The sequence below is a fragment of the Anoplopoma fimbria genome, chromosome 20 (genome assembly GCF_027596085.1).
Source record: "Anoplopoma fimbria isolate UVic2021 breed Golden Eagle Sablefish chromosome 20, Afim_UVic_2022, whole genome shotgun sequence".
NCBI classification, from domain to species: Eukaryota; Metazoa; Chordata; class Actinopteri; order Perciformes; family Anoplopomatidae; genus Anoplopoma; species Anoplopoma fimbria.
Genome location: NC_072468.1, coordinates 26,691,492 through 26,717,750, shown reverse-complemented (window position 1 = coordinate 26,717,750; position 26,259 = coordinate 26,691,492). Strand labels below are relative to the sequence as shown.

General features: G+C 34.0%; 1 protein-coding gene and 1 non-coding gene across 3 annotated transcripts in view; one reads left to right on the top strand and one right to left on the bottom strand.

The window, feature by feature from the left end:
• Nucleotides 1-224: 224 nt before the first annotated feature.
• zgc:113232 (uncharacterized protein LOC541546 homolog) overlaps nt 225-26,259 on the bottom strand; it is a 30,503-nt gene continuing 4,468 nt past the window's right edge. For both annotated transcript variants that reach the window (XM_054620909.1, XM_054620908.1), the window contains 25 exons: nt 26,051-26,135; nt 24,874-24,939; nt 24,156-24,328; nt 22,593-22,736; nt 21,564-21,617; nt 21,389-21,442; nt 20,671-20,724; nt 20,191-20,244; nt 19,782-19,835; nt 17,984-18,037; nt 17,342-17,395; nt 16,581-16,634; nt 15,872-15,916; nt 12,657-12,710; nt 12,511-12,564; nt 11,055-11,108; nt 7,210-7,281; nt 7,047-7,082; nt 6,358-6,402; nt 6,201-6,233; nt 4,734-4,880; nt 3,675-3,851; nt 2,480-2,570; nt 2,122-2,199; nt 225-1,052 (listed from right to left, as the gene is read on the bottom strand). In XM_054620909.1, the coding sequence (XP_054476884.1) occupies nt 853-1,052; nt 2,122-2,199; nt 2,480-2,570; nt 3,675-3,851; nt 4,734-4,880; nt 6,201-6,233; nt 6,358-6,402; nt 7,047-7,082; nt 7,210-7,281; nt 11,055-11,108; nt 12,511-12,564; nt 12,657-12,710; nt 15,872-15,916; nt 16,581-16,634; nt 17,342-17,395; nt 17,984-18,037; nt 19,782-19,835; nt 20,191-20,244; nt 20,671-20,724; nt 21,389-21,442; nt 21,564-21,617; nt 22,593-22,736; nt 24,156-24,328; nt 24,874-24,939; nt 26,051-26,135 (1,986 nt within the window). In that variant the 3' untranslated portion in view covers nt 225-852. The remainder of the gene's footprint in view (nt 1,053-2,121; nt 2,200-2,479; nt 2,571-3,674; nt 3,852-4,733; nt 4,881-6,200; nt 6,234-6,357; nt 6,403-7,046; nt 7,083-7,209; nt 7,282-11,054; nt 11,109-12,510; nt 12,565-12,656; nt 12,711-15,871; nt 15,917-16,580; nt 16,635-17,341; nt 17,396-17,983; nt 18,038-19,781; nt 19,836-20,190; nt 20,245-20,670; nt 20,725-21,388; nt 21,443-21,563; nt 21,618-22,592; nt 22,737-24,155; nt 24,329-24,873; nt 24,940-26,050; nt 26,136-26,259) is intronic.
• On the top strand, nt 25,009-25,080 carry trnap-cgg (transfer RNA proline (anticodon CGG)). The gene has a single exon. It is a non-coding gene; the product is annotated as a tRNA-Pro (tRNA).

Sequence of the window (26,259 nt, the reverse complement as noted above, 5' to 3'; positions counted from 1 at the left end):
TTCAATAGAATCATTTGGATTGTTAGGTTCAGTTATAGATGTCTGAGGGGTTTTCAACTTGGATACAAACAGAATTATTTTATTTTCTCAGATATTCATTCATTACTAATAATTTCAATAGTTAAAAAGTCTGGAGGATAAAATCATGAAACCCATACAAACAATAATCAGATTACTGCTTTACCTTGAAAGCCTAATAATCACAATAGATGATTATTCAGCGATTCAGAAGTCTGAAACCAATTTATTTATGTGACTTAACTTTTTTAAAGAATTAAAAAGCAAAAACACTACAAACTGAAGACTCAGATTTAAAAACAGACAGACAGTTTATCTGAAACATATTTCAGAGCACAGTACATGTATTTGAGATACTTTACAAAATATTTACATAGCACCTTTTTATTTTTGTTTATTTTGCATTGTGACTTTGGTGAAAATTAGAAAAAAAATCTGAAGAAAGGATTCAATGGGGAATCATGAAGTGTTTTTTATCAAATTAAACAACCACATGAGACATCATTGTTTCTGGAGAAAAGCTGTAATATTATTTTGACATTTATGAACTATGAAACCTTTGTAAAGTCTTTTTCTTGCACAGTTTCCCATTTCTTAGCAAACCTGCCGACCACCGGAGCACCCCAGGGTACAACACTTGGTCCTCTGACATTTTCAACGGAGATTCAAATCATTTGCAGCTTTTAAACAAACTATATAACTAAAAACATTTGTCCCATTTTAACTGACTTTACTGCAGCTGGAATTCAATAAGATGAACCTTGAAGTTGCCGCCAGTCGAATCTCTTGAACGTTTTACTATCTCGCGGAGGTGCTCGTTGCTCGTGTTCAGATTTATGAACTGACCGGGCCTTTCACCAGACCCTGCTCTTTACGTGGCACCGGCGCATGAATGCTGCAGTCCCGCGCCTCGCAAAATCCCGGCACACCGAAGTTCCCGAGCATGCCGGACTGACCGACTGCACCAGGGAAGCCGCGGGGACCTCGTGGACCCTCCATGCCGTTTTTGGGTTCTGCTGGGTGACCTGGAAAACCTGCGGAGAGGAAATGACAAAATATATAAGATTTAGAATAGCTAGAAGAAAGTCTGGCCCCTTAATTTAACAAGGAAATTTAAATATAAGGTGAAAAACAAGTTCAAAAGGAGAAGAACATTATGTTTACCTAATAAGATAACCTATAGTAGCTTTTTACAAACTATATTTTCTTAAAATGATGAAGTTCGATATGATATTGAACAATTTGTGGACTTTATAAATTGGTGTAAAAATAGGGGTGATGATTTCAGGTTCGAGGGTGGTAAAAACAAAAAGATAAAACTTCTAATCATTCAAAAAAAGAACTCACCTGTCTTTTCATCGATGTTCTAAATTGATGCATTAAAACAAAATAAATTATTGTATTGGAGTAGATTGTGCTTGATTTGCTCCGTAAACATTCTCTGTAATTGTAAATATGTTTATTTTATTTTATTTTTATTTATTTTTATTTATTTATTTATTTATTTATTTATTTATTTATTTATTTATTTATTTATTTATTATTTTATTTTTGTCATTGTCAAGGATTTATGTTTTTATGCTGGGACAACATTCCAAGATTTTTTTTTTGGTTTAATTTGACCATATGTGTAAATGTTTGTTTGTTTTGTTTTTAAAAAATAAAAAATAAAGTGGGAAAAAAAATTCAAACAAGAAAATAGTAAAATGACGGAGCAGAATAACATTTAGAGAAAAATCATATTTTAAAGGCACAAATTAATAAAAAAAGAAACCATTACGTTTCACTTTGAAAGATCATGATTTGGGCCTATTCAGAAAAAAACAACTAACTAATCTCAGATAATGTTTCTGGTAGTATTCACCCTTCAGTTCAATCTACATTGTTTACCTACAATGGCCCTAATACACTGTCATAATTTCCCATCCTATAAAATACACAAAGAAAGAAGCACCTAAAGCATTAACATAAAATGCGATTGAATCAAATTAAACTCTGCTGAATCATGAAACGTGAGTTGGAACTCGTCTCCTGCAGCTTCTACAACCTTCAGGAGACGTTAAAGTGTTAATGATTGTGTGGAGATGAACAGGTGTGTCTCACCTCTGAGGCCTTGTGATCCGTCGGGTCCCGCCAGGCCTTTACCTGGATCACCTGTGCTGCCTTTAGGTCCCTTTTGACCTGTTGAGAAAAAACACAAAGCGACTCACAGGACACTGCATTCAGAGAAAACATGTTTTTCAGTTGATTAGAGGTTGAAGATTTTAATTTAAGTGTTAAAAATTCTTCTTTTGCTCCTTACATTTAAGGTTTTTATTCCCTTTGAATTATGGATTTTTTTCAACTTGAATAAATAATAATATGTGCGCTTCTATTACATTTTCAATATTCTTGAATCAGATATAATCTCATGGACACAGAGGTTTAACAGAATGTATGAATAATGAAGGTGTGATGTTACCTCTGTCACCTGGAGCTCCTTTCTGTCCCTCCAGTCCTCGGTCACCTGGAGCTCCTCTGGCTCCTTTCGTTCCGGCTTTTCCTGCTTTGCCCTGATTGGTGGAGACAGAAACGGTTCAATTAGTCCTAAATTCAGTAATTTTAGGTTGATGATAACCGACAATTTAATCTTATTTTTGTCCCTGAAGAGGAATACAATATATGATGTTACGGATTTTATAGACAACTGAAAATAAATTGTGTGACAAAGTGAAGCTTTTTGTTTGTTTTTTAACATGTATGTACATATTTTCAACCACTAAAATGTGAAACGGCTTTTATTTGACATTTTCTTCTGTATTTTTCTCTAAATTCTTTACGTTTTTTATGCAATTCGTGGATGCCTTTGAGATCATGATTAATTTTATTAAAATTATGTAAATATGTTTAATGATGAGCTATAGAACAACTGAAAAAAAAAGCTGTTAATACTGCTAAAGAAAAATGTCACTTAAATCTAAGAACAGATTTAGTCTAAAGGAAGAATATATGTAACATGTTAATATCAGGAAAAAAAAGTATTTTTCTAATAATTTAAATAATAAATCTTCTTAAATGAATCTCCTATTTAATAAATGGTGCATTTTTGTGTAAAAATTTAAATTCAGAATGTTTTATTGCCAATTTTAAGATATTTTAATGATAATCGGGATAATATCGTTAATGGCATTTGGCCAGGATAATCCTGACATGATTGTTTCACATTGTGCATAGCCTACTTTGCAGAGACTGTTTTGAAGAAAACAAAATCCTGATTTGAGATTTTTTTTATCGTAAATTTAACATGCCTTTTTTTTTCTTGTAAATTTACGACTTTAATCTAAAAAATTCAGAGTTCTTTAATTAGAATTTTGCCTCCATCTCACGGTTCTGTAAATTTTCACCAACAATGGCTCTAATACGCCGTCGTTATGGTAACAATCAAGAATATACACAAAAAAACACAAATTTATAAAATAAAAAATCAGCTTAAATGAATCTTCTTTTCATTTAATGTATGCTTTTTTGTGTACAAACTGAAATTACAGTATGTTTTATTGACATTTTAAGCTTTTTTTGTCAAATCTGACTTTAAGGGGTAGTATTGAAAAAATGGAGCGGACTAATATTGACATTTCCCCTGGAGGTCTGGTGAACTGAACCATAAACCGTCTTACAGATTTCCCCGTTGACCCCGACGAGCCTTCTGCCCCCGGCGGTCCGATGAGGGTCCGGTTGTTGACGGGGCAGCCCTGGGAGCACTTGGCCCGGATGGAGGAGGCGTACTGGGAGAGCTGGGACGTGACCACGCCTCTGCAGAGCTGCAGGACTTGCTCATCGGTCAGACCAGGACCCTGCAGGACAGAAACCACTCAGGTTATCAAAACACCAACTTTAACAAGTCCTTTAATCTTAAAATCCAGTTTGAGCATTTAGGACAATATATGCAAATAAATGGATACTTCTGATGAGTTTAACTTGCTTTACATATTTGTTAATAAAAGTGGAAACATCTTTAAAAACTATAATTTAAGTTAACGTACATTAATCATTTAAAACTCAATAAAATCCTTCATGAAAAACTAAAGCATCTTCTTTACATATGGACACAACTGCTGCATTGTTTATATTATTTAAAGGTGGTTATTATTTGTAAAGATTCTAGATTGTTTAATATAAAGCTGTAAATACGGTTGAAGGAAAAATGTTAGTTAAATTATGAGAGCAGATTTAGTCTGCAGGAAAGAAAACATTATTTTGATTACATAAAGATGTTTTTGCTTCATAAAAATATTTCATAATTATTGTGGTTTTTTTGGTCTAAAGCTAACGGACGGCTGAAAAAGACAATATTCTATTTTTAGAGAAAGATGTTACTTTAACCAAAGAATTAAGATTTAATCTGCAAGAAACTACATCATTTTAATTGCACTTAACAAAGTGTTTACAGTGTTTGTCAGAGCTCGACTGAATTATATAAAGTGAAAAAATAAACGATAAAGTACTTGAGGACAAAAGATGGTGAACAAAATCTTTAAAAAGTTTTTTATACTTTAAAAAAAATTCAGATTAAGTATCAAATTCATGGAAATCTCTGTTTTTAAAATTATTTAATTACTAATTATTAAAAATAAAACTAATTTTATATTTTTTATACATTTTATAGTCATGATCTTGAAAAGAAAAACAAAAAAACTTTAAAGTCCATTAAAAAAACTGCCCGAACTGTAACTCACAGAGGGACCTGGAACTCCTTTGGGTCCTAATTGACCTTTGACACCGAGGTCACCGATGGCACCGCGCTCTCCTCTGGTACCGGGGAGGCCCGGCGGTCCGATGGGTCCGGGGACGCCGTCACGACCCAATGCACCTTTTGGGCCACGCTGTCGGGAGAAAACGAGGAAAGAAAGTAAGGACGAAGAAGAACAAATTAAAGTTTGACACCATTTAACTGTAAATATTGTTTATTCTATATATCAAACAGCTGCTTACTGTTTATACTGTAAACATGCTATTGTGCAGATAAGGTCCTATTTATTTGGTACATATCATTTTGTTTATTTAATTTTTTTTATCTATATAAACTGTATATATTACCTTTTCTATTTTCTATAACTATTATTCATCACAAAGTTTAAATATATTTTCATCTGGTTAATACTAAACTAAATTTCATCATACTGGTGTTTTATTTAAAATTGACTCATCTGATCAAGTCTAAGATTAAGTCATTAGTAAATATTATCAATTATTGATTATCGTGATGATATGATCATATTGTGTAATTTTTTTTGCCAGATAGAATAAAACTTTTTATTTAACATATACGTGAAGAGTTTATTTGCAAAAAACCAATAGCTTTATTTTTATTTTATTTATTTTTTTACATCATGTTTTTTTTGTTTAATCCAGGAAATGTAAATCAAACTTGTGTTGGGTTGTTTTGATTTCCTAAATGTTTTGAATTTTTAAATTTGTATGCATTTCAGGGAATATGAATCAAACTAGTGTTGGTTTAATTATTTATCTTTAAAAGCGATATTTATCTTTGTAATTTTTCAGTTTACAACGAAGGTGTTGAAAAGTTTGAAATCGAATTAAAATGTGCAAAACTTTAAAAATGTTTCAAATATTTCTCAGAATGAGAATTTCACTTCCTACACTGTTTAACTAAAACTATGAGGAAACTCGATTCTTTTGTTTTGAGGCTGTTTTTCCTGGTTTGTGTTTCCTAAAGCGACAGGATATACTGATGTTTAAATTCTTCCATCTTTGTGTCAAGAGTTTGTGTTCGTTCACTTCCTGTTTCAACATGAAAACGTCCCCGTTCACAAAGCCAGCTCAAAAAAGAAATGCTTTTCTCAGTTTTTAGTGGAAGATAATTGAAAACACAACGGATTTGAATACATGTAGTATATATATCATTTTTGTTTTTTGAATAATCCTTCAAAATAAAACTTAAACATATTTCTAAAGGCCAAAGATCAACTTTATTTTTCACCTTTAATGTTCCTTTTCAAAAGCCACTTGGGACAGAAGTCATGAACATGACGTTAATCATTAAATATTATCTCTAAGCTATAAAGAAGTCTGTAATAAAACATGGCGTCTGCTCTCTGTTTGTGTTCTGAAGAATAGATTATCTTGGAAACTCCTCGGCTGCATTAGATGTGCTTCAGAGTCAAAATAAATAAAGTAACCACCTGTCCTTTGTCTCCTCCGTCTCCCACGCTTCCCTGAAAGGTTACAAAAAAGGGGAAGAAACTGATCAGTGAGTAAATCCCCAACAGGTGTGGAAAGAGGTAGTGAAATGGAAATTAAAATATGTTTCATCATCAAACGGTAAACTGATTATATTACCTTTTGTCCTTTGACACCTTTAATACCTTTCTTCCCTGTTGCACCCTGCAGGAAAAAAAGATCTCATCAACAACAACAACAACATGTGATTGAAGAGGAAGTTGTGATCATTTTCTCACAAGAACAACTGCTGACTGGTTCCTCGAGTCACATGGTTGAGTTGTTTTATAGTAAACAATTAGATAATAATTGGTTTGTACAACGTGAGAGGCCGGTTACAACGGAGGGAAACTCCCGTCTGGCCAAACCTGTTCAACTCAACTTTATTTATATATAGCACCTTTCATTCAAACGTGCAGCTCAAAAAGCTTCACAGGGCAAAACTGAATCCAATAAAACAATAAAAAACAATAAATAAAAATTCTGCAAGGCCAGAAATTACAATAAAACAATACAAATCAATAAATAAAAATAAAAAGAATAAAATACAATTAACACCAGGGATAAAAATAATGTAAAAAAACTATGATTTAAACATAAAAATGCTATAAGTTATAAGGTTAATTCTATATATTTATAAGAACACTGAGAGAGATGCAAAGAAACCTTTTATGTGCACGCATACCTTGTCAATAAAGTTAATTCTGATTCTAAATTCGATGTTGTGAGCAGAAGGATTGGCTCCCGTTAGCTCTAACAGAGCTAACGGTGTAAACCTCGGGGTTAATGATGTGAGATCAAACACTCACCTTGTCTCCATCGGTTCCCGTCTCACCTTTGGCCCCCTGGAAGAAAATCCAGGACACAGTTCAGGTTTTGTTTCTTAACTTCAGATCATATTAAAAAACGTCTGATATTCAATAAAGGATCAATATCAGTGTGTTTATTGATAACTGATTGTGCTGAACTCACAGTCGGGCCCTGAAGGCCCTTTGACCCGAGTGCCCCTGGTACTCCGGCATCTCCTTGCTCTCCTCCAGCTCCCTGTTGAACAAACAGATGGAATAAAACTCAATCAATGGGATTAATTAACGATAAATATGTTACGTTTAACGTGCATATCTTTTGGGGTTTTGCTGTTTTCTTTAATAGAACTCTGAGTCATGAATTCTGAGAAAAGATGCTGCAGTTTTTAGTGATGTATTATGTGCAAACTGCAAATATGAGAACTGATTAAAACATTTATTTTTATCTCTATTATTCAGTGGGTTTTATTTCCCATCGCTCATCTTATGCATTCTATGTATTTTATTACATTTTTTACATCAATTATACTATACTATTCCTGTTGTTATGTTCATTCTGTCTATTTTTCCTTATTGTAATGCTATTTGGGCTGCATTTCTTGTATATATATATATATATATATATATATATATATATATATATATATATATAATATTAATATATAATATTCACTTGAACAATAAACTGGACTGGACTAATTTATTACTGTTTTTTATTGCTTATTTATAATACTTGTTTTTATTTCATTTTATTTTTATCTTGTCTTTCTTTTACTATGTCTACTATGTGCACTTTACTCTATGCTGCTGTAAGCCTGCAAATTTCCCCGCTGCAGGACTAATAAAGGATTATCTTATCTTATAAATATAATAGAATGTTTTGAAGCGTAAATGTCTTTCACTTCCTCTGGACTTTTCTGTATATAAATATATCAGTTAGAGAAAGGTTAAGAGGAAGTAAAAGACATTTACGCTTCAACACTTTTCACCAGGTAAAAACCCTTCACACTCAAAAAAAGGAAGAATAAACTTTATTTAAACTCATAACACAGTCTGGGTTTTTCTAACTGGGTTTCTGTCCCCGGTTATTTAATGTCAGAGTTAAAAGTCAAACAGATAAAGTAACTTTACTGTACTGTGAGTTATATGACGTGGAAAAGTCACTAATCTGTTCACAATATGAATGTTTTGTTCAGAGTAGACTGTTAAAAATTCACTTTGACATTTCAAAATAAGAGTTTCTCGGTTTCTGTCCTTGTATTCTGCACCCATCTCTCCATATTAGGTTTTATTTTATATTTTACACATTATATATACTTATACTATTAACTTAATTTTAGCATTGTAAATATTGCATGTATTTTGGATTTGCAAGTTTTTGTTATTGTCATTTTAGAGCTTTATATTTGCACTCTTCAGCTTTTGTATTGCAACTACTACATAACTATTTCCCTCTGTATATAAAGTTTTACTTCATCTTATCTGTTAAAAGATCAATGCTGCTTTTGCAATGTAAAATCCTAGATTGGAAAAAGTTTTAGAGGAAGTAAAAGAAATTTACTCTTCAACACTTTTCACCAGGTAAAAACCCTTCACACTCAAAAAAAGGAAGAATAAACAACAGCTTTATTTAAACTCATAACACAGTCTGGGTTTTTCTAACTGGGTTTCTGTTCGTGGTTATTTAATGTCAGAGTTAATGAGAAGTCAAACAGATAAAGTAACTTTACTGTACTGTGAGTTATATGACATGAAAAAGTCACTAATCTGTTCACAATATGAATGTTTTGTTCAGAGTAGACTGTTAAAAATTCACTTTGACATTTCAAAATAAGAGTTTCTCGGTTTCTGTCCTTGTATTCTGCACCCATCTCTCCATATTAGGTTTTATTTTATATTTTACACATTATATATACTTATACTATTAACTTAATTTTAGCATTGTAAATATTGCATGTATTTTGGATTTGCAAGTTTTTGTTATTGTCATTTTAGAGCTTTATATTTGCACTCTTCAGCTTTTGTATTGCAACTACTACATAACTATTTCCCTCTGTATATAAAGTTTTACCTCATTTATCTGTTTAAAGATCAATGCTGCTTTTGCAATGTAAAATCCTGGATTGGAAAAGGTTTTACTACGGATAAATGAGAATCAAACTTTCCACCATGCAGACGTTTCAAAGATCCAGATTAATATTATTGGGCATCGGTCATTAATTGTATTAAAATCCAAATCTAGGTGCTCTTTTTTTAATTAAAGTTGAAAATTAGAACTGACTTCTTCCACTTTAAATCTAGATCTCTTTTGTTTTCATGGTCCCACTGTTTGTTTTTATTTGCATTTTTCAGATTTTTCACATTAACCTAACTTTAAGTTTCTACAGAACAGAAATAAAGTTGTATCATCAATGGATGGATGGAAGTCAATTTGTAGTTTTTGCATTTTCTCTATAAATCAACAGAAAATGTATCATTTTCATCAGACAAACTCTTCTCTAGATGTTCCAGATGTGCCATGTGGTTTTCTCTTTGATCGTTGTTGTTGTTTTTACTCTTTTAGTTCCTCCTCGTCTCACCACATCAATGTGAAAAACAAAAACAACAGCTTAACTCTGGGATTTTTCTGAAATTCATTTTTATACGATGTGATACTTTGAGGTTAGTTTCAATTTTAATTTTACAACCTTAACTGTTTTCTTCAGAAGTCATTATGGAATAACTTCCACGTTATTCTATATTTCTTTCTTTTACTTTCAATGCTGTTATCTCGAGATAACAAAGCTCGATATCGTGTTCATTTATGTAGATTTTGTTAGATCTTTCTTCTCTATGTTGAAAAACAAAAAGCAGATTTCTCGAGTCAATTTATCATCAGCAAACACGTTTTTTTGGTTTCAGATCACGGGATAATTACTGGAGAAAAAAATGAGTTTCTGGTTTATTTGTCAGATCTGGAGGAAGGATTCGTAACTGAACAGTAAATCAGTTATGAATCCAGGACTGAAGTTATGCTGGTGTTGCGACACTCCTTATCTCTGATAAGAAACAAGAGACAACGACCCTATTGTTTCATCGTAACAACGGTTTGAATATCTCGTAATCTCGATATGACAGCCTCTGAATTCATGATAACGGCATTAAAAGGCTGTCGTAATATTTTACGCCTACTTCCGATCGGCTGATATGTATCAGGTTTTCGATTGCTCATGTCTGCATTACAAGATTGGAATGTTTGCAGGCCAGATTGAGGACAGGGGGTTAAAAACCATCATGCAGGTTTATTAAACTGTGTATTTAAAAGTATTTTAAAGTGCATTATTGTGAGTAAAATCAGTCCTCAGCTGACAACAAATCCTGAGTTGTTAATGAAAGATGAAATTATTAACATTCACTTTCACATTGTGCTTCAGTTTTACATATTTCTGTTCTTTTTTGCATCTTTCTTAATCTGTTTTAACAACTTATTAAGAAGTAATTATAAAATAATAATACATTTGCTCGACTATTTAGTCAACAAGTTCATCCATTTGTTTCCTAGTAAGTCAGGTTTGGTCTTCAGCAGTAATTAAGTATGATCTCAAGCATCGTGCTTTGGGGAAATTGGCTTTTCTATCGTTTTTTTGGGCTAACACATACAATTTTGGATTTTTGACGAGTGATCCTGCATAAAAAATACTGTTAGCGCTTCTCACAGATACGCAGCAGTTTAAGATCCATTCTATTTAACCAGGAGACCATAAAATAAGTAATGCGTTATTTTGTAGTTAGCTACGCCTCCTGTGAAGATTATAAATGACCAGAGTTTAAACTCTCAGATTCCCAGCAGTTTGAATTCTCGCCTTGCAGTTAGTATTTAGTTTCGATGACTAATTACATTAAATGACATTGTGTGAACTCAGTAGAAGAGCGGCTGAAAAGAAAGGTGAGGGAGGTCCCATGTAGTCAGGTATCAAACACTGCCTCTCAGATGAGTCAGGAATCAAACCTGTGAGTTTAGAGTTCACTCACCACGGCACCCACTCTGCCTCGGGGTCCTTTCACACCACGATCCCCCTTACCGCCCTGCAGAAGAAGAAGAAGAGACACTATGATAGTTTGTTTTATCCAACGAGTCTATTTAAAAAAATCTGAAATTTGTGTTTATTTTTGTGCTTTTTCCAACTGTGACATGTCAACATTTTGCAGGAAAACAGAATCGTGATCCGGCATTATGTGCAGTTAAATAGAAAACAACAGATGAGAAGAGACGCTGAAAAGCTCATTGTCTGTGCAATACCAAAATTATTAAATTATTCTGTCTGTTTATAATATTTTAGTTTTTTACTTATTTAATATTCTTTACTGTTATTACTTATTTACTTATTTATAATACTTGTTTTGATCTTGTTTTTTTACTATGTCTCTTGTCTGCTGCTGTAATCCTGCAAATTTCCCCACTGCGGGACTAACAAAGGATTATTTTATTTTATTTTATCTTAAGCCTGCAAATTTCCCCGCTGTGGGACTAATAAAGGATTATCTTATCTTATCTTATCTTATTTTCTAAGAATTTCCTGTACATACAAAGAACAATCATATAGTATCACAATGAGGGGGATCAGGTCAGAGTTTCACCCTCATCATTCATTCAGCCATAACAATACTGAATGACTCAAATTAAATTGAAACTAAAGACCCTGAGCTGAAAAAATCCTACAATGAGGAAGAAGGAAATGCTGAAGAAAATTGATGTCATCATAAAAAAAGATTGCTTTCATCTGCAAATTGACAGTGTTAAATACCTCTAACACAGAATTTAACTAAACTAAATAATAAACTAAAACTGAACGGAAACTAAGGGAAAAATAAGCTTTAAGTAAACAAAACATTGGTGTTATAGAAGGAATTGTAATAAAGGAACTGCTCTTTTTAAGTGGTGTATTACTACAGTAGATGTTGATGGGCACGCCCCCTTTTTGGAGAAACTCACAAAACAGCAAAATCAGTTTCAGACACCTAAAACAAAGTTTAAGTGTTGTATATTTAGAATATTTTCCCCTCTTTACCTTGCTGTCAGACAGACCTTTCCACACCAGACTCTATCTAGCTTGCAGAAGAAAGGGGTTGTTGTTCTGCGTTTGTGTTATTGTGTGATTTTGGTGAATCTGAATTAACCCTTTAAAACACCAAAGTCACACAATAACACAAACAAACTAAAAGATAGAGGCAGCAGTAAACCAGCAACTCTTGTGTTCTGAGAGGTAAAATTACAGTTTTTGTCAATGGAGTCTGGTGTCTTTGAAGATTCCGCGCACACCTCTAAACATCACTACTGTCCCTTTAAGAGGAGAGCGTTTGTAGTTGCAACTGATTTCTTTTAGGGCCAAACTGAACTAAACCTTGATAAAAGTACATGTGTAGTTTTACCATGTGTATTATTAAAGTACTCCATGTTTCTGCAGTTTTGAGCCTTTATGTTCGTTACCTTGGATCCAAACAGTCCAGGCTCTCCGATCACACCGGGGACTCCTATGGGACCCTGAAGAGGACAAACAACAGCGGATGAACGGAGGGTTTGCGGAAGGGGAAGGGGAGGAGTAAAGATGGCCGACTGAACTCTAATCAACTCACATCTTCTCCGGGGTCGCCGTCACTTCCTGGTAGACCGCCGAATCCTTCCTCGCCCTGAGAGAGAAAAGCAGTGAAGAGGAAATGAACAATATAACCAGACCGATGCTTGATTCGAGAGGAATTTCCTGTTTTCTGTAGATAAGATTTGTGCGTCACTTTTCCAAAACTTTTCCAAAACTTTTCCAAAACAGGTTTGGGTTTCTGTAATCATTGCTCATTTTCCTGAGGTGCTTCCACTGTTTAGAGATGGGGGACAAAATCCACAGTTATTGTCAAGTTTTCTGTATTTTACATAATAATACATTTAATGTCTTTGGACTGCTGTTTCGGACGAACCCAGAGATTTGAAGACGTCACATTGGACTGTGGTCTGAGGTTTTACTGACTTTTTTTGGACTGTTTTCTGACATCTTATAAACCTAACAATAAATGTTTATGTCAAATATAATACAGGATAATGATAATAAATGGCCCAAATTTGACTCTTAAACCAGAGTTGATGATTGTTTGAATAGATGAAAGACTAACGAAGACAGTTTTGATAAGTTTTATATTATTTCTGTCCAGTTTGAATGAAGTGTATTTTACGATGATGGACGGGGTAATACGCTGGTAGCTTTGCAGAGAGCCTAAAACAGCTGTTTTCTTTTCACATTTAATTCTGTAAATTCAGGGTTTTATTCAGGCCAAACCAGAGTTGGTGATTGTTGGAGCAAGAGTTTATTTGCTTCTGTCAATTTAGATTGAAGTGTGTTTTACGATGATCGGCAAGGTAAAACCGCTGTTTTTGTCAATGGAGTCTGGTGAGTTTGAGGAGCGCATGAAACTGGTTTATTTTGAAGAAAACCAGAGTTGGTGACTGTTTTCTGACTGCTAGTCTGGTGGCTTTTAGGAGAGCATATTAATTGTATGTTTTGTACTTTACAAAGTTATCCATAATGTTATATATTCAGTTTAAAGTGTTTCCGGTTGGAGACAATAAATTCCTGTGGCTTCTGCAGAGTCATTTGAGTCGGTGACCTACACATAATTAATGTCATTACAAAACAAAAAAGATCTCTTGTATTCAGTTTTGCTTTTGCTCACTGTGACATTTAGTCTAGTTTTACTTCCCATGAATATTAAACAACAGAAAGTACTTTTGGAATGTTCAAGGGCTTTTAGTCATCCACTTGTGTTTCATGGGTGCTGTCCAGATCACATTGCAATCATACTTTAGGTATTTGATCACAGTTTCTACTTTACTCTGATGACATCTGCTTAACTATGTGAATGAATGGATCATTGACTGAGAAAACAAATGTGAAACAAAAAGAAAACTCACAGCAATTTGGGTATTTTTTTGAGGTGAAGTGAAAGTTTTGGGGGGAGTTCTGTATTGAGTGAAATGATTGATTTGTTTAAAAATATTCACAACATCCAGAAATGAAAAGAACAGAAATGTTCTGCTTCCCTCTGGGAAAAAATAAAACATGCTGTCAGTGCGATAAAGAAAATGAAGTCACATTCAGAGTCAGAGGAGTCGTGGGTTAAAATGACCTTTAAAATGTTATTTCCTTGTGGCTTTCATAAGTTTGTTTTGTTTTGTTGGGATACAAAAAGATTGTTTTGTGTTTATAAGAAACAAGGTTGTCATAGAAAACAGTGATCTCATAATACGCTGTCAAAACATTTGAAATAATCTACAGTAAGTCTATTGATCATGCAAAAATGTGTGTTATTAGTGATCAGATGAGTTTTAGCTGTAGCTGTCTGTCACAGTGAGTTGACATGTAAGGTCAAACCTGTGACCTGTCAGCTGCCAACTGTGCTGTGTGTTTATAAAGAAATGCATGGTCACATTGTTTCACATGCTGTCATATGCTTTTTGTTTTGCACAACAAAACATTTCTTCCTTTTTTATTATGTTGTGAAATAATTAACTTCCGATATATTGGAGATGAATATTTGTCGTGATGTTTTATTAATTGGACTTTTTTCGCACAAAAATATTTTATTCTACGTCTCAATTAAAATATTTGCCCTAAACAAACTGTTTAAAGTAACCTGATACCGTTTAAAAACAAAAATTCTGAGCTCTTCAGCGCAACTAGGAAGCCATGATTGACTCGACTGAGACCAACGGTCATGTGACAAATACTCAGCAAGATTCTGACTCAACACAGTTCATAGAGGAGAGGAGAGTAGAGGCTGAAAGTAGAGGTTGTAAATAGGAGAATATCTCAATATAGGCAACATTGGTAACATTTGTGAACACTTGGAGAAACGTTGGATATATAGATTCCATTGTTTTCCACTTTTTGTCAAATAAATTATCACAGAGATTGAACTTGCATTTTTTCTTTGTTATCATTTATGTCATTATAACTGTGTTATTCTGCACTAAAGACATGTTTGAGTTCTCTCTACTTCTAGTCATGATTGTGCTGTTTCCAAAGAGGAGCAGGACTTTTATATTGAAGTGAAAATCAAGACCACAGAGAGAAAAATGATTCAGGAGCAAAAAACGCATCTAAACAGCTTGATGTTCAGAGGGTTAAATATTGCAGTGAACGATGGAGAGCGTGCTTTACCCAGCATGCCGTTCGGTGGAGTACATTCTGTGTAAAAAATGCACTACTCATAAATATGTACCATCGATCTCAAGAGATCACACTCGACACTGTATTTCCTCGGTTCATCAGAAAGAAAATAAGGACTCCAGCGCTTTTTGTAATATAACTTTTGGAGGCCTGAAATGGTCAAATTACTATTAATTATTACATATTATATATATATATTAATATATACGTGATCTAATCCTGTTGACCATCTCACAATGAACTCAGAATGAACTCATTCATTTCATTTAACCGCATATCCTGTTAAGGGTCGCGGGTGTGCTGGAGCCAGCTGTCATTGGGCGCCAGCCTCTCACAGGGCTGACACAGACAGAGACAAACAACCACCCACATGAGTCACACTCACATCCACACCTACATGATAGTTAGAGTCTTCAATCAACCTAGGCTGCATGTGTTTGGACTGTGGGAGGAAGCCAGAGAACAGGGAAGCTCCACACAGAAGGCCATCTAGCCTGGGAATTGAACTCCAGCCCCTCTTGCTGTGAGGCAACAGTGCAAGCCACTACACCACCGTGCCGCCCTCACCACAACCTATCAGTGATGTTTAATGAAATTAATTGATTTGTTAATGAAACAAATGTGTGTTTGTACCTTTGGTCCACTTGGTCCGCTGGATCCCGGCTGTCCGTTGTAACCCTGAGGACGACAAACATCAACCAATATTTAAAATCACGATAAGGAGTAAATCATTTCAAGGACGATGCAAAGACGAATTACTGAAACTTTTAATTCATGAGTGCTGTTTGAGTAAAAACATGTGGGAAGAAGTTTTATTAAAAACAGTAAATAAATGATTCTTATATTAAAGTCACTCTGGTTGGATTGTCTTGTCCTGATTTGAGAGGTTTCGGTCTGAGTGACGTAATCCGTTAAAAAGGAAACTCACTAAAGAAAGTCCGAACCGCAACAGAAATAACAGGCACGTGCTCACTTCCACTCACTTCATCGTACGTCACAATGGAAACACAAGAAAAGGAGAAGTCAATGACGCTCCCAATCGCTTGAGAATGTCCTGGTGGAATTTATGGAAGTGTGACCTTATATTGTGAAATGAATATCATGCACTCTAGTACAAAGAATAATTTAGGCAAATTCATAGACATTTTTCTTCAGTCTTAAAAAAGGCCCGATATGCAACCCTTTGGGTAAAAGTCTTAAAATTGAATGACATTTGTAGAAAGTTTTGCCTTTGCCAGTAATGATAATTATCCACTTTTTAGATCTTGTTTAGCTCTAAATAGAAGTGAGCAGAAATCTAATGATGTCATTGAGAACAAAGATGGTTGAGCATCTTTCTTACGGTGTATCCGCTGTCGCCGACGTCACCTGGGAACCCAGGAGCTCCAATCTGACCCTGTTGGAGGAGACGGGACGGTTAAAGAGACTCAGTTAGTTATTACCCCCATCGCCCTCTGATGGAGAGAAGGAGGAAGTGCAGCAATAAGATAAGATAAGATAAGATAATCCTTTATTAGTCCCGCAGTGGGGAAATTTACAATGCAGCAATGCTCCAGTATAAATAACGGAGTCACAATATTTAACAGCCACTATTCAAAGAAGGAGAGATCACTGAGGTGACTAATATATCAAAATCAATTACATTACATGACATTACAGTCATTTAGCAGACGCTTTTCTCCAAAGCGACTTACAGGAAGTCAATAGATGAAAGGTTAACCCACGACACCCTTTGAATGACAGCCCCCTCATTTACATAATTAAGAAGAAATGCATAAGAAACAGTTTGGGGAAAATAAATACATAAATTTGAATACATTATATTTGTTTAATGAAATCAATTTAAAATAAATTTAAAAAAATAATAAATAAATAATTATACAGGAAAGTAAATTAATACAAAAGGTAAATGAATAATGAAACAAATTACACTTAAATAACAATTTATGTCAAATTTTATGAATGGATTAATACCATAATTGTTTGGTACATTTAATGGCATATTGAACTCTTTATGGAGTCACGGATTTTTCTATTTTTGATTTTGGCAGCTTCCGTGCTTTATATAAAGGAAGTGCTTCCTCTTCCTGTTTGTTTTTGTACCTTCAGTCCGTCTCCTCCCTGAGGACCCTCGTTGCCTTTGTCACCTACAGACCCCTGAACAGAACAATGAGGGAAAGGTTCATAACAAATGATTAAAAAAACACACACATATATATATATATATTAATATATAAAACCTAAATTGAAAACTAAATTTGTTTTATGCAAAAAAGAAATGATACTTAAAATAAATAAAACAAAGACAAGTTTCTTTTGGAAACAGGTTAAAAAATAAAACCCCACTGACATATAGAACATGAAATTAGAATTTCATTGTAGTTATTTCCAAATATTCAGTACTATAAAATAATTTGCTTTTAATTTACTTGTAAAGTATTATGCCGATTTTAAGGTATACATGTTAGAGAAGAAAGAGTAAAATATTTTAAAACTAAAAGATATCACAAAAGAAAACTGTGGAAATAATACATTTAGTCTTCAGTGTTTCAAACCTAAACATTCTTCAAACTTCAGTATATATATTAAATATATTTCAATCTCAACTTTTAAAATTAAGCCTAAGTATCTTAAAAGAAAAATCCTAATAATTCCTTTCTAATCACACATGTTAATTACTTTCGTACAAGCAGTTTAAAGAAATGAAAGTGAGCTTGAATGTTTGTGTTTAAAACTTTTCTTTACCTTGATACCTGTTCCTCCGTTTGGTCCTGGAGACCCAGCGTCACCGTGAGGGCCCTGAAAATTAACAAATAAATTAAATTCAATAAATAATAAGTGTGAGTCTGTGTGACACGGACTTTATAGTTTAAATACTTATAAAAACAAAAATGAATATATATATATTATTATTATTAATGCTGGCTGAAATGGGATAAAAAAAATAATGAAGCATTAAAAACATTTAAACTTTATTGCTTTGTTTCTGGTGTTGCAGCCTGCAGCCTATTTTAATATAAATTCATACTTTCTGAATTAAAGCATGCAAAACATTTACAAACTGAAATGCATGTTTTAACAGGTGAACGAATAGCAGCAACTGGTAAAACCCCAAATTCACCACCAGCCTCTGATGAGATGGCGTAACCACAGTGACGGCTGGTTTTGGTTTCAAACCGGCAGTTAGAGGAGACAAAACATTCTAGGGGATTTCCAACTAATACTGACAATAATAATCAATCCTTTATTAGTCCCACAATGGGGAAATTATTTCTCTGCATTTAACCCATCCCAGAGGACCAGTGGGCTGCAATGAAGCGCCCGGGGAGCAACTTGGGGTTAGGTGTCTTGCTCAAGGACACCTCGGCATGTTGCCGGTAGAGGGGTTTGAACCAACAACCTTGTGGTTACGGGACAAGCGCTCTACCTCATGTGCCACAGCCGCCCCATGGGATCAGGTATCCAATGAAATGAGGTCACATGTCTGCTTTCTTTGTTGTGGATATGTCGTATTATTGTTATGCCTTTGGTTCAAATAATAATAGAGACAGAACATGTCATCCTGTTAAAACCAAAACAGCCGGAGGGGAAAGAAAGGCCCCCATAATATCCAACGAAGGTGCTGACCGATAACAAAAAGCCTGTAGCAGCTGAAAAACATCAGATATCAAACGGTCAAAGGATTATTTTACATGCTTTTGTCTACCAGAGCTGCAGCTGACAACTAAATGAGATAGCTGTTATCCATTCCACTATAACACAAAATGCATGCTGTCAAAATGCTTTATTTTAACTTACAGAAATATAGTTTAACTAAATCTGACATTTAGACAAAATGCTTTATTTTAACTTAAACAATTTTAGTTTGATTAAAACTGACATTCTGAGAAATTGCTTTATTTTAACTTAAAGAAATATATTTGAACTAAAACGGACATTTAGACAAAATGCTTTATTTAAACTTACATAAATATAGTTTAACTAAATCTGACATTTGGACAAAATGCTCTATTTTAACTAAAACAATTTTCGTTTGATTAAAAATGACATTATGACAAAAAGCTTTATTTTTAACTTACAGAAATATGTTTAGCTAAAACTGACATTTAGATAAAATTATTTATTTTAACTAACATTCATATAACTTTATTAAAAATGTCATTAAGACAAAATGCTTTATTTTAATTAAAATAAATATGGTTGGACTAAAACTGATATTTAGACAAAGCGCTTCATTTTAACTTAAAACAATTTTAGTTTGATTAAAACTGACTTTTAGACAAAATGCTGTATTTTAACTTAACAAAATATAGTTTAACTTAAAAAAACAAAATGCTTTATTTTAAATTACAGAAATTTCATTTTTTAATTAAAAATGATGAATAAAGACACATTTTTAAATGTATTTGCAAAGTATTTAAACAAATCAGTTTTCTTTTCTATTCTACTCTATTCCATCATTTATTTGTCTCCCGATTTAGAGTTTGTATTTTTTCTTTAATTATAAACTATATGATAAAGGAGTTTAAGGTTGTTTCCTTACAGTCTCACCAGGACCTCCGACTCCTCCACGAGGTCCCTCCATACCGACGTCACCCTGTCGACAAGAAACAACGTTTATAAAACATCAGCTGCAGCTGTTCACCAAGCTGGTAACCTGGTTAATATACAAAGTTATACAATAACATAACTTATATTTGTTGTATAAAATATAATTTCTAACCAGAATATTTAAAAAATAATAATAATTCATATGTCTCAATGCTCAGGAGGATGGACAAACCATTTAAAAACATTTATAAAGATAACATTAATACATTTTATGATTTATTATCCGGATGTCACTGCTAATATCTACAGTATGGTATTATAGTAATCCTACAATCATATTACAGTTAAACGTATTTTGAAGAACTTTCATATTAAAGGTGGTGTGTCCTCGGCGTGTTTACCTTCAGTCCCAGCTCTCCGTGCTCGCCTGGGTCTCCTATAAGTCCAGGTTCTCCCTGTTGACGACAACAGATGAATTTAATTAAGTAAGTTAATGAGTTACTTAAATATATAAGATCTGGTTTTATTTAACACCTTGTATTATGAGAAGAAGAAGAAGAAGAAGAAGAAGAAGAAGAAGAAGAAGAAGAAGAAGAAGAAGAAGAAGAAGAAGAAGAAGGAAGGAGGAGGAAGAGGAGGAGGAGAAGAAGAAGAAGAAGAAGAAGAAGAAGAAGAAGAAGAGGAGGAGGAGAAGAAGAAGAAGAAGAAAAAAAGAAGAAGGAGGAGGAGGAGAAGAAGAAGCAGGAGAAGTAGAAGAAGAAGAAGAAGAAGAAGAAGAAGAAGAAGAAGAAGAAGAAGAAGAAGAAGAAGAAGAAGAAGAAGAAGAAGAAGAAGAAGAAGAAGAAGGAGGAGATGAAGAAGAAGACTGGTTTTAAACTCACCATGGCTCCAGAGAAACCAGAAGCTCCGTCGTCTCCTTCAGGTCCAGCGTCGCCCTGCAGGACGAGAGGTCAAAGGTCAAAACTAGAACAATGAACAATCATTTTTTAAAATCTCTCTAAATATATCTCTCTAAATAATATATATATTATATATCAAAATATATATATATATACAAATATATATATATATATATATATATATATCTATATATATATATATATATATATATTTGATGCTTTAATATATATATCTTTTTTCTTTTTTCAATGGATCCAAATTACTCATATTCATTAACAATCTATTTATAAAGACTAAATGTATGTGCAGAAAGAGATAAAACATGTTTGTTGTTTGTTAATAAATATATATATATTTATTTTTCTATCTGCTCCTTCCCTGTTTTTACTTTTACTTTTGTTATTGTTATTGTCTGTGTTTCGTTTTAGTTAATGGGTTTAATTGTATCTTCCTTACCTCAGATAGTGTTTTGGCCTCTAACTGTGTATAGAATTAGTTTTTACTTTTACTTTCATCTACTTGTTTGTCTTTGACATCCTTTTTAAGTGTCTCTTCAGCTTTAGTTTCATTTTCACTTACATTCAGTTTGTTCCCCAAGTTTTCCGTTTACTTTCAGTTTGTGTTTTCTAAAACAATGATGTCACAACAGAGTGCAGGTGTATTCATCAATACAAGTATATTATAATATATTGTACTGACCACCGGTCCGGTGTCTCCTCCTCTCCCCCGAACCCCTTTGGTTCCTTTATAACCCTAAAAATGAACAGATAAACACAAATCAAACTCACAGTAAAGCACATGGACACACAGCTGTAACATGATTCTTGTGTTATTCAGGATTTTTCATAATAATAATAATGTTTTGGTCTCTCACCTCTCTGCCTTGGATTCCTGGCTCACCAGTTTTAGCCTGCAGACCTCTGGATCCCTGACAGGAAATAGAAAAAAGAGTCAATAACGCATACAGATCAATAAAAAGATAACAAGCATGTGCATTTATTGATCGAATCCTTGTGTTCACATGCAGATAAACTTTAACTGAATGCACAAGAGAGGCTCTCAGATGATGTTTTGTGATGTATAACTTTATTTATTTTGTAGTTTTCTGTGCAATCAACAATCATTCTGTATGTTCATGTCATATTTTAGTTATTGTTGTGTTTTTAAACATTTTTTTTATTTATTTCTTATACTTTCACAGTGTGATAACATATTTATCATTCTTGTTTGATGTTGTTTTTCTACTTATGCCTCTACTTATGTTGTGGGACTAATAAAGGCTTATCTTATCTTATTTTATCTACAGAGAGAATGGCTTGTAATTAATGTTGATGTTTGCAATGTGTTGTTATTGAATGTGTTTTAGTGACTTCTGGTCTTGATGCAGCATTTCCCTTACTTCCAGGAGAAGTTTCTCCCATTGGAGACAATAATGTTAACATTAACCTTAACATAACAAAATAAAAATAATAAACAGGCATCACAAATCATCAGAAAAACAGGAATGCATGTTCAGATGTTGACTGAACTTAATGACATTATCTTGCATTGGGGCCTTTTCTAACAACTGATAACTTAAACACAAGGATGTTAGATCTAGATCATTCGACTGACACCAAAACTCATGTATTATTTTGAATGAGAATAGTCTCCAACAGGCTTTCTCACATTTATTTACAGCACAAATTCAGTTTACTAAGAACTAAGACTAGTTTTTCACACAGTAGTGTTCTTTTAAAGTGAAAGCTGCCATTATTCAAATCTAAGAAAACTGATGGTGGAACTCGAAGAATGGAGCGACTAATGAGCAAAAGAATTTGCTGCATGAGATGAGATCTTCTTCAGTACGACAAACAGCAGTGTTTGCTCAGAATAAAATGACCATGATGCAACGGGTCGGTACCTTCGGTCCAGCAAAGCCAGCGAATCCCGGCTGTCCGGGTTCACAGTCGCAGTCAGTCGGCTTCTCCTCCCCGAGCGCTGCGTCGCCTCCAGACTCCTCCGAGGAGCCGGTGTCCGGTCCTTCAGGAGGATACTCATACGGGACCTGAAACACAAGAATATTACATCAAAGGGAGCGTTAAAATACGCTTGACAGTCTCCTTAAAGTTACTGTGAGGAACTGCTTTAGTTTTCACTCAAAAACACCAGTAGAAAATAATCAATATCAGGATTCTAATGTCAAATAAAATAACTTTATTAAATTATTTCTTTGATTTAAATCTTCCAAACTTAATTATTTTATTTTATGGCAATATATATTAAAAGGTGTACAAATCAATACAAAATGATAGTTTAAAACTTTTTAATCTTTTTTTTAAACCTTAAAAAGCTTTTCGAAACTGTTATTCAAGGGTATTTTTAAATTTCACTTTGCATTCCCTGCTGTTGACTTGTAAAGAATGATCTTATTTTATCTTATTTTATGACCTTAAAAGTTACTTCTATCTCTCAAAATGAATTTAAGGTAAAAAAGTGAGTGGAATGAATCTGACTCTCATCCAAACAGAGTGGAGCCCTAAATGATGCTTCGGCTCTAGACTTTCATTATCTTCTATCTGCTAATCAAATGAAGGGAATTGAATTACTTTTATTCAAAATTAAAAGGCAGCATGAGGTTACATATATGGGGGGGTGATGATAAAGTGATAGGAGACTGGACACAAGATGTCAGATTTGAAACTGGGGGAAGTTAGGGGAACCCTACACTTCAGAGGAGAGGTCGTCTATAAATTACATTTTTAAACTTTTAGAAGGTGTGTCTATTTGCTAGTAACTTGGTTTCACATTTTTTTTAACCACCTAAAATACCTTTTCCTACCTTGATCATTTATTATCCAGCACATGTCTATCTGCTAATCCAGCTTTATTAAACTGGTAGAACAGAACATTTGAATAATGCACTTCACTTCTGGTACGATTTGTAAGAAATAAGCCTCTTTGTAAAGGAGTAAAAATGTAGATTATCATCCCCAAAAGAACATTTTAAAGCTTTTACATCCTTTTTTAGTGTCTCTGCAGCTTTAGTTTCACTTTCACTTTCCTTCAGTTTGTTTTTTTCCTTTAACTTTCAGTTCATGTTTAATAAAACAATGATGTCACTACAGAGTGCAAGTGTATTTATAAATACAAGTATAATATAATATAATTTACTGACCACTGGTCCGGTGTCTCCTCTCCCCGAACCCCTTTGGTTCCTATATAAAATGTAGCTTCTAATCCTGCTTTATTGTGCTGGTAGAACAGAAACTTTGAATAATGCCACTTTGAGTAGGATTTTAAAAAAATGTAGATTATCATCCCTAAAAGTACATTTTAGTGTAATTAAAATTAGTTTCAAATACAATTTTTGACCTTGTAAACAGCAGTCAAAAAATGTACCATTCATCTCCAAATCCAAACTACCAAATCTATTGTTGAAGGTCATGTGGTATGATCGAAAGCTCCAGAACAGCAGCTTATATACCCGCATGGTCTCCGTGTCCTCCTTGGCGTAGTGGGACTCGGTGGTGGTGGCGTAAGGGAAGGCGTCCTCAGTGATCATGGTGACCCGGGGGGGTTCAGGACCGTAGGGGTCGTAGTCCACATCCTCGGGCCTCTGGTCCTCGTCGTAGCTTCGAGTCGGCTTGGGCGGATACTCTGATGGGGCGGAGGAGACGAGATGGGACAACATTTAGACTTTTAGACCTGGGACTTAAAGGAATAGGTCGTATGAGGTTCTTCACCAAAGTCAGAGTTTTACTACAGTTTTAAAACACAAAAGTCACAAAATAACACAAACAAACTAACAGATGGAGGCAGCAGCAGACTTGCACTTCATGTGTTTTGAGAGCTAAAGTTAGTCTGGTGTCTTTGAAGAGATTATAGATAACAGCTTCAGTTCCCCGTCATAAAGGTCTGTCTGACAGCAAAGTAAAGTAAAAACATTCTAAATATAGCGTACAATTAAACTGATATTGACTATTTTTGATTTCCAGAATACGTCCACAGTGATACCTAAACCAACCACACTTCTAAACATCAGAACTTTCCCTTTAAAGGTGGATTTTACAGTTTGTGGTCCTTGTTTACAGTTCGGAGGTCTACCAGCAGTCATGGGAGCTTTTTGTTTGATGTAAACACCAGCTGCTGTTCAGGTACAACATCATCAGGTAAGAGCAAAGAGTCCGGCTCACTGAGCTCACCTGGTGGAGGAGCAGCTAAACTGTCGTAGCCCTCGACCACGGAGCCTTCATAGGTGTGATCCTCACCTGGACACACACACGTTAAACACACACATCAGACTTGATTCTCGTGAATGGATTAAACTTCTTGTGGGCGGCTCGTTGGTCTAGGGGTATGATTCTCACTTCGGGTGTGAGAGGTCCCGGGTTCAAATCCCGGACGAGCCCTCACTGTGAGACAAAGAAATCTCACAGACAGATTTAACTGAAGCTATAATATTGAGATAAAAAAACACAAATTTGTCAAGATTTACTGAAAAAAACCCACAAACCCAATAGTGTGTAAATCAACAAGCAGCTTTAAATCTCAATAACTGATTATTGTAATCAACTGAATATAATGTGATCCTACTTTATCACACTTAAGTTCCAGAAAATAATATTTTTTAAACATTATTAAGTTGAAATACAAAACATATCCTGGTTTCAACAGTAAAAAATACTTTTAGATAATTAAGCAAAAACAATCTTGTTGGTTTTATTTTGTCTGCCAGTTAAACAGTAAGAATTCTCAGGATAAATCTGAAAATTCTGTTAAATTGTGAGGAATATTTGTCATTTGTTTTTTATATTTTCCAAAGGAAACAATTAATTCCATCCCAAACACAAACACATTTTGATTTAGCTCTCTCTTTGAAATAAAATACACCTTTTTCCTACAAATAGAACATGATTTCATAGCTAACATGAAACAAACCAATCTAGTTTTGGATGTTTCTAATTGTATTTCCTTTTGTTGTTTTCTGAAGCAGGAATTAGAGCTGCAACAATTTATCAATGAATTGTCAACTATTCAATTAATTGTCAACCATTTTGATAAAGATTAATCGTTTTGAGATTTGTTTCAAGAAAAGACGTCAAACTCTGATTCAAGCTTTTTAAATGTGAATAATTTCTGGTTTCTTTACTCCTCTGTGACTGTAAACTGAATATCTTTGAGTTGCATAGAAAAAAAAGACATTTAATGACGTCGTCTTGGGCTTTGGGAAACACCGATTGACATTTTTTACCATCTTATAGACCAAACAACTGATCTATAGATAATTTGTTAATGAAACAATCGTTAGTCGCAGCCGTTCTGGAGTAAACGTGTTTTATTATCAGTTACTGATGAATGAAAGTGAACATCTCAGCTGACCTGAGTGGTATCCAGAATATTCCTCCTGGCAGAAAGACGAGACGACACACAGCGTGAACACAAGCAGCCCTGAGAGGAGAGACGGCTGCAGAGGGGAAGAATAAAAAAACACACTTATTTAACGTTTAATGTCATCTGTATGAAGACCAGAACACACCACATGAGTCTGGTCCAGGTCTGTTGAACAGTTAAAGTGGCTCCTGAGTTTT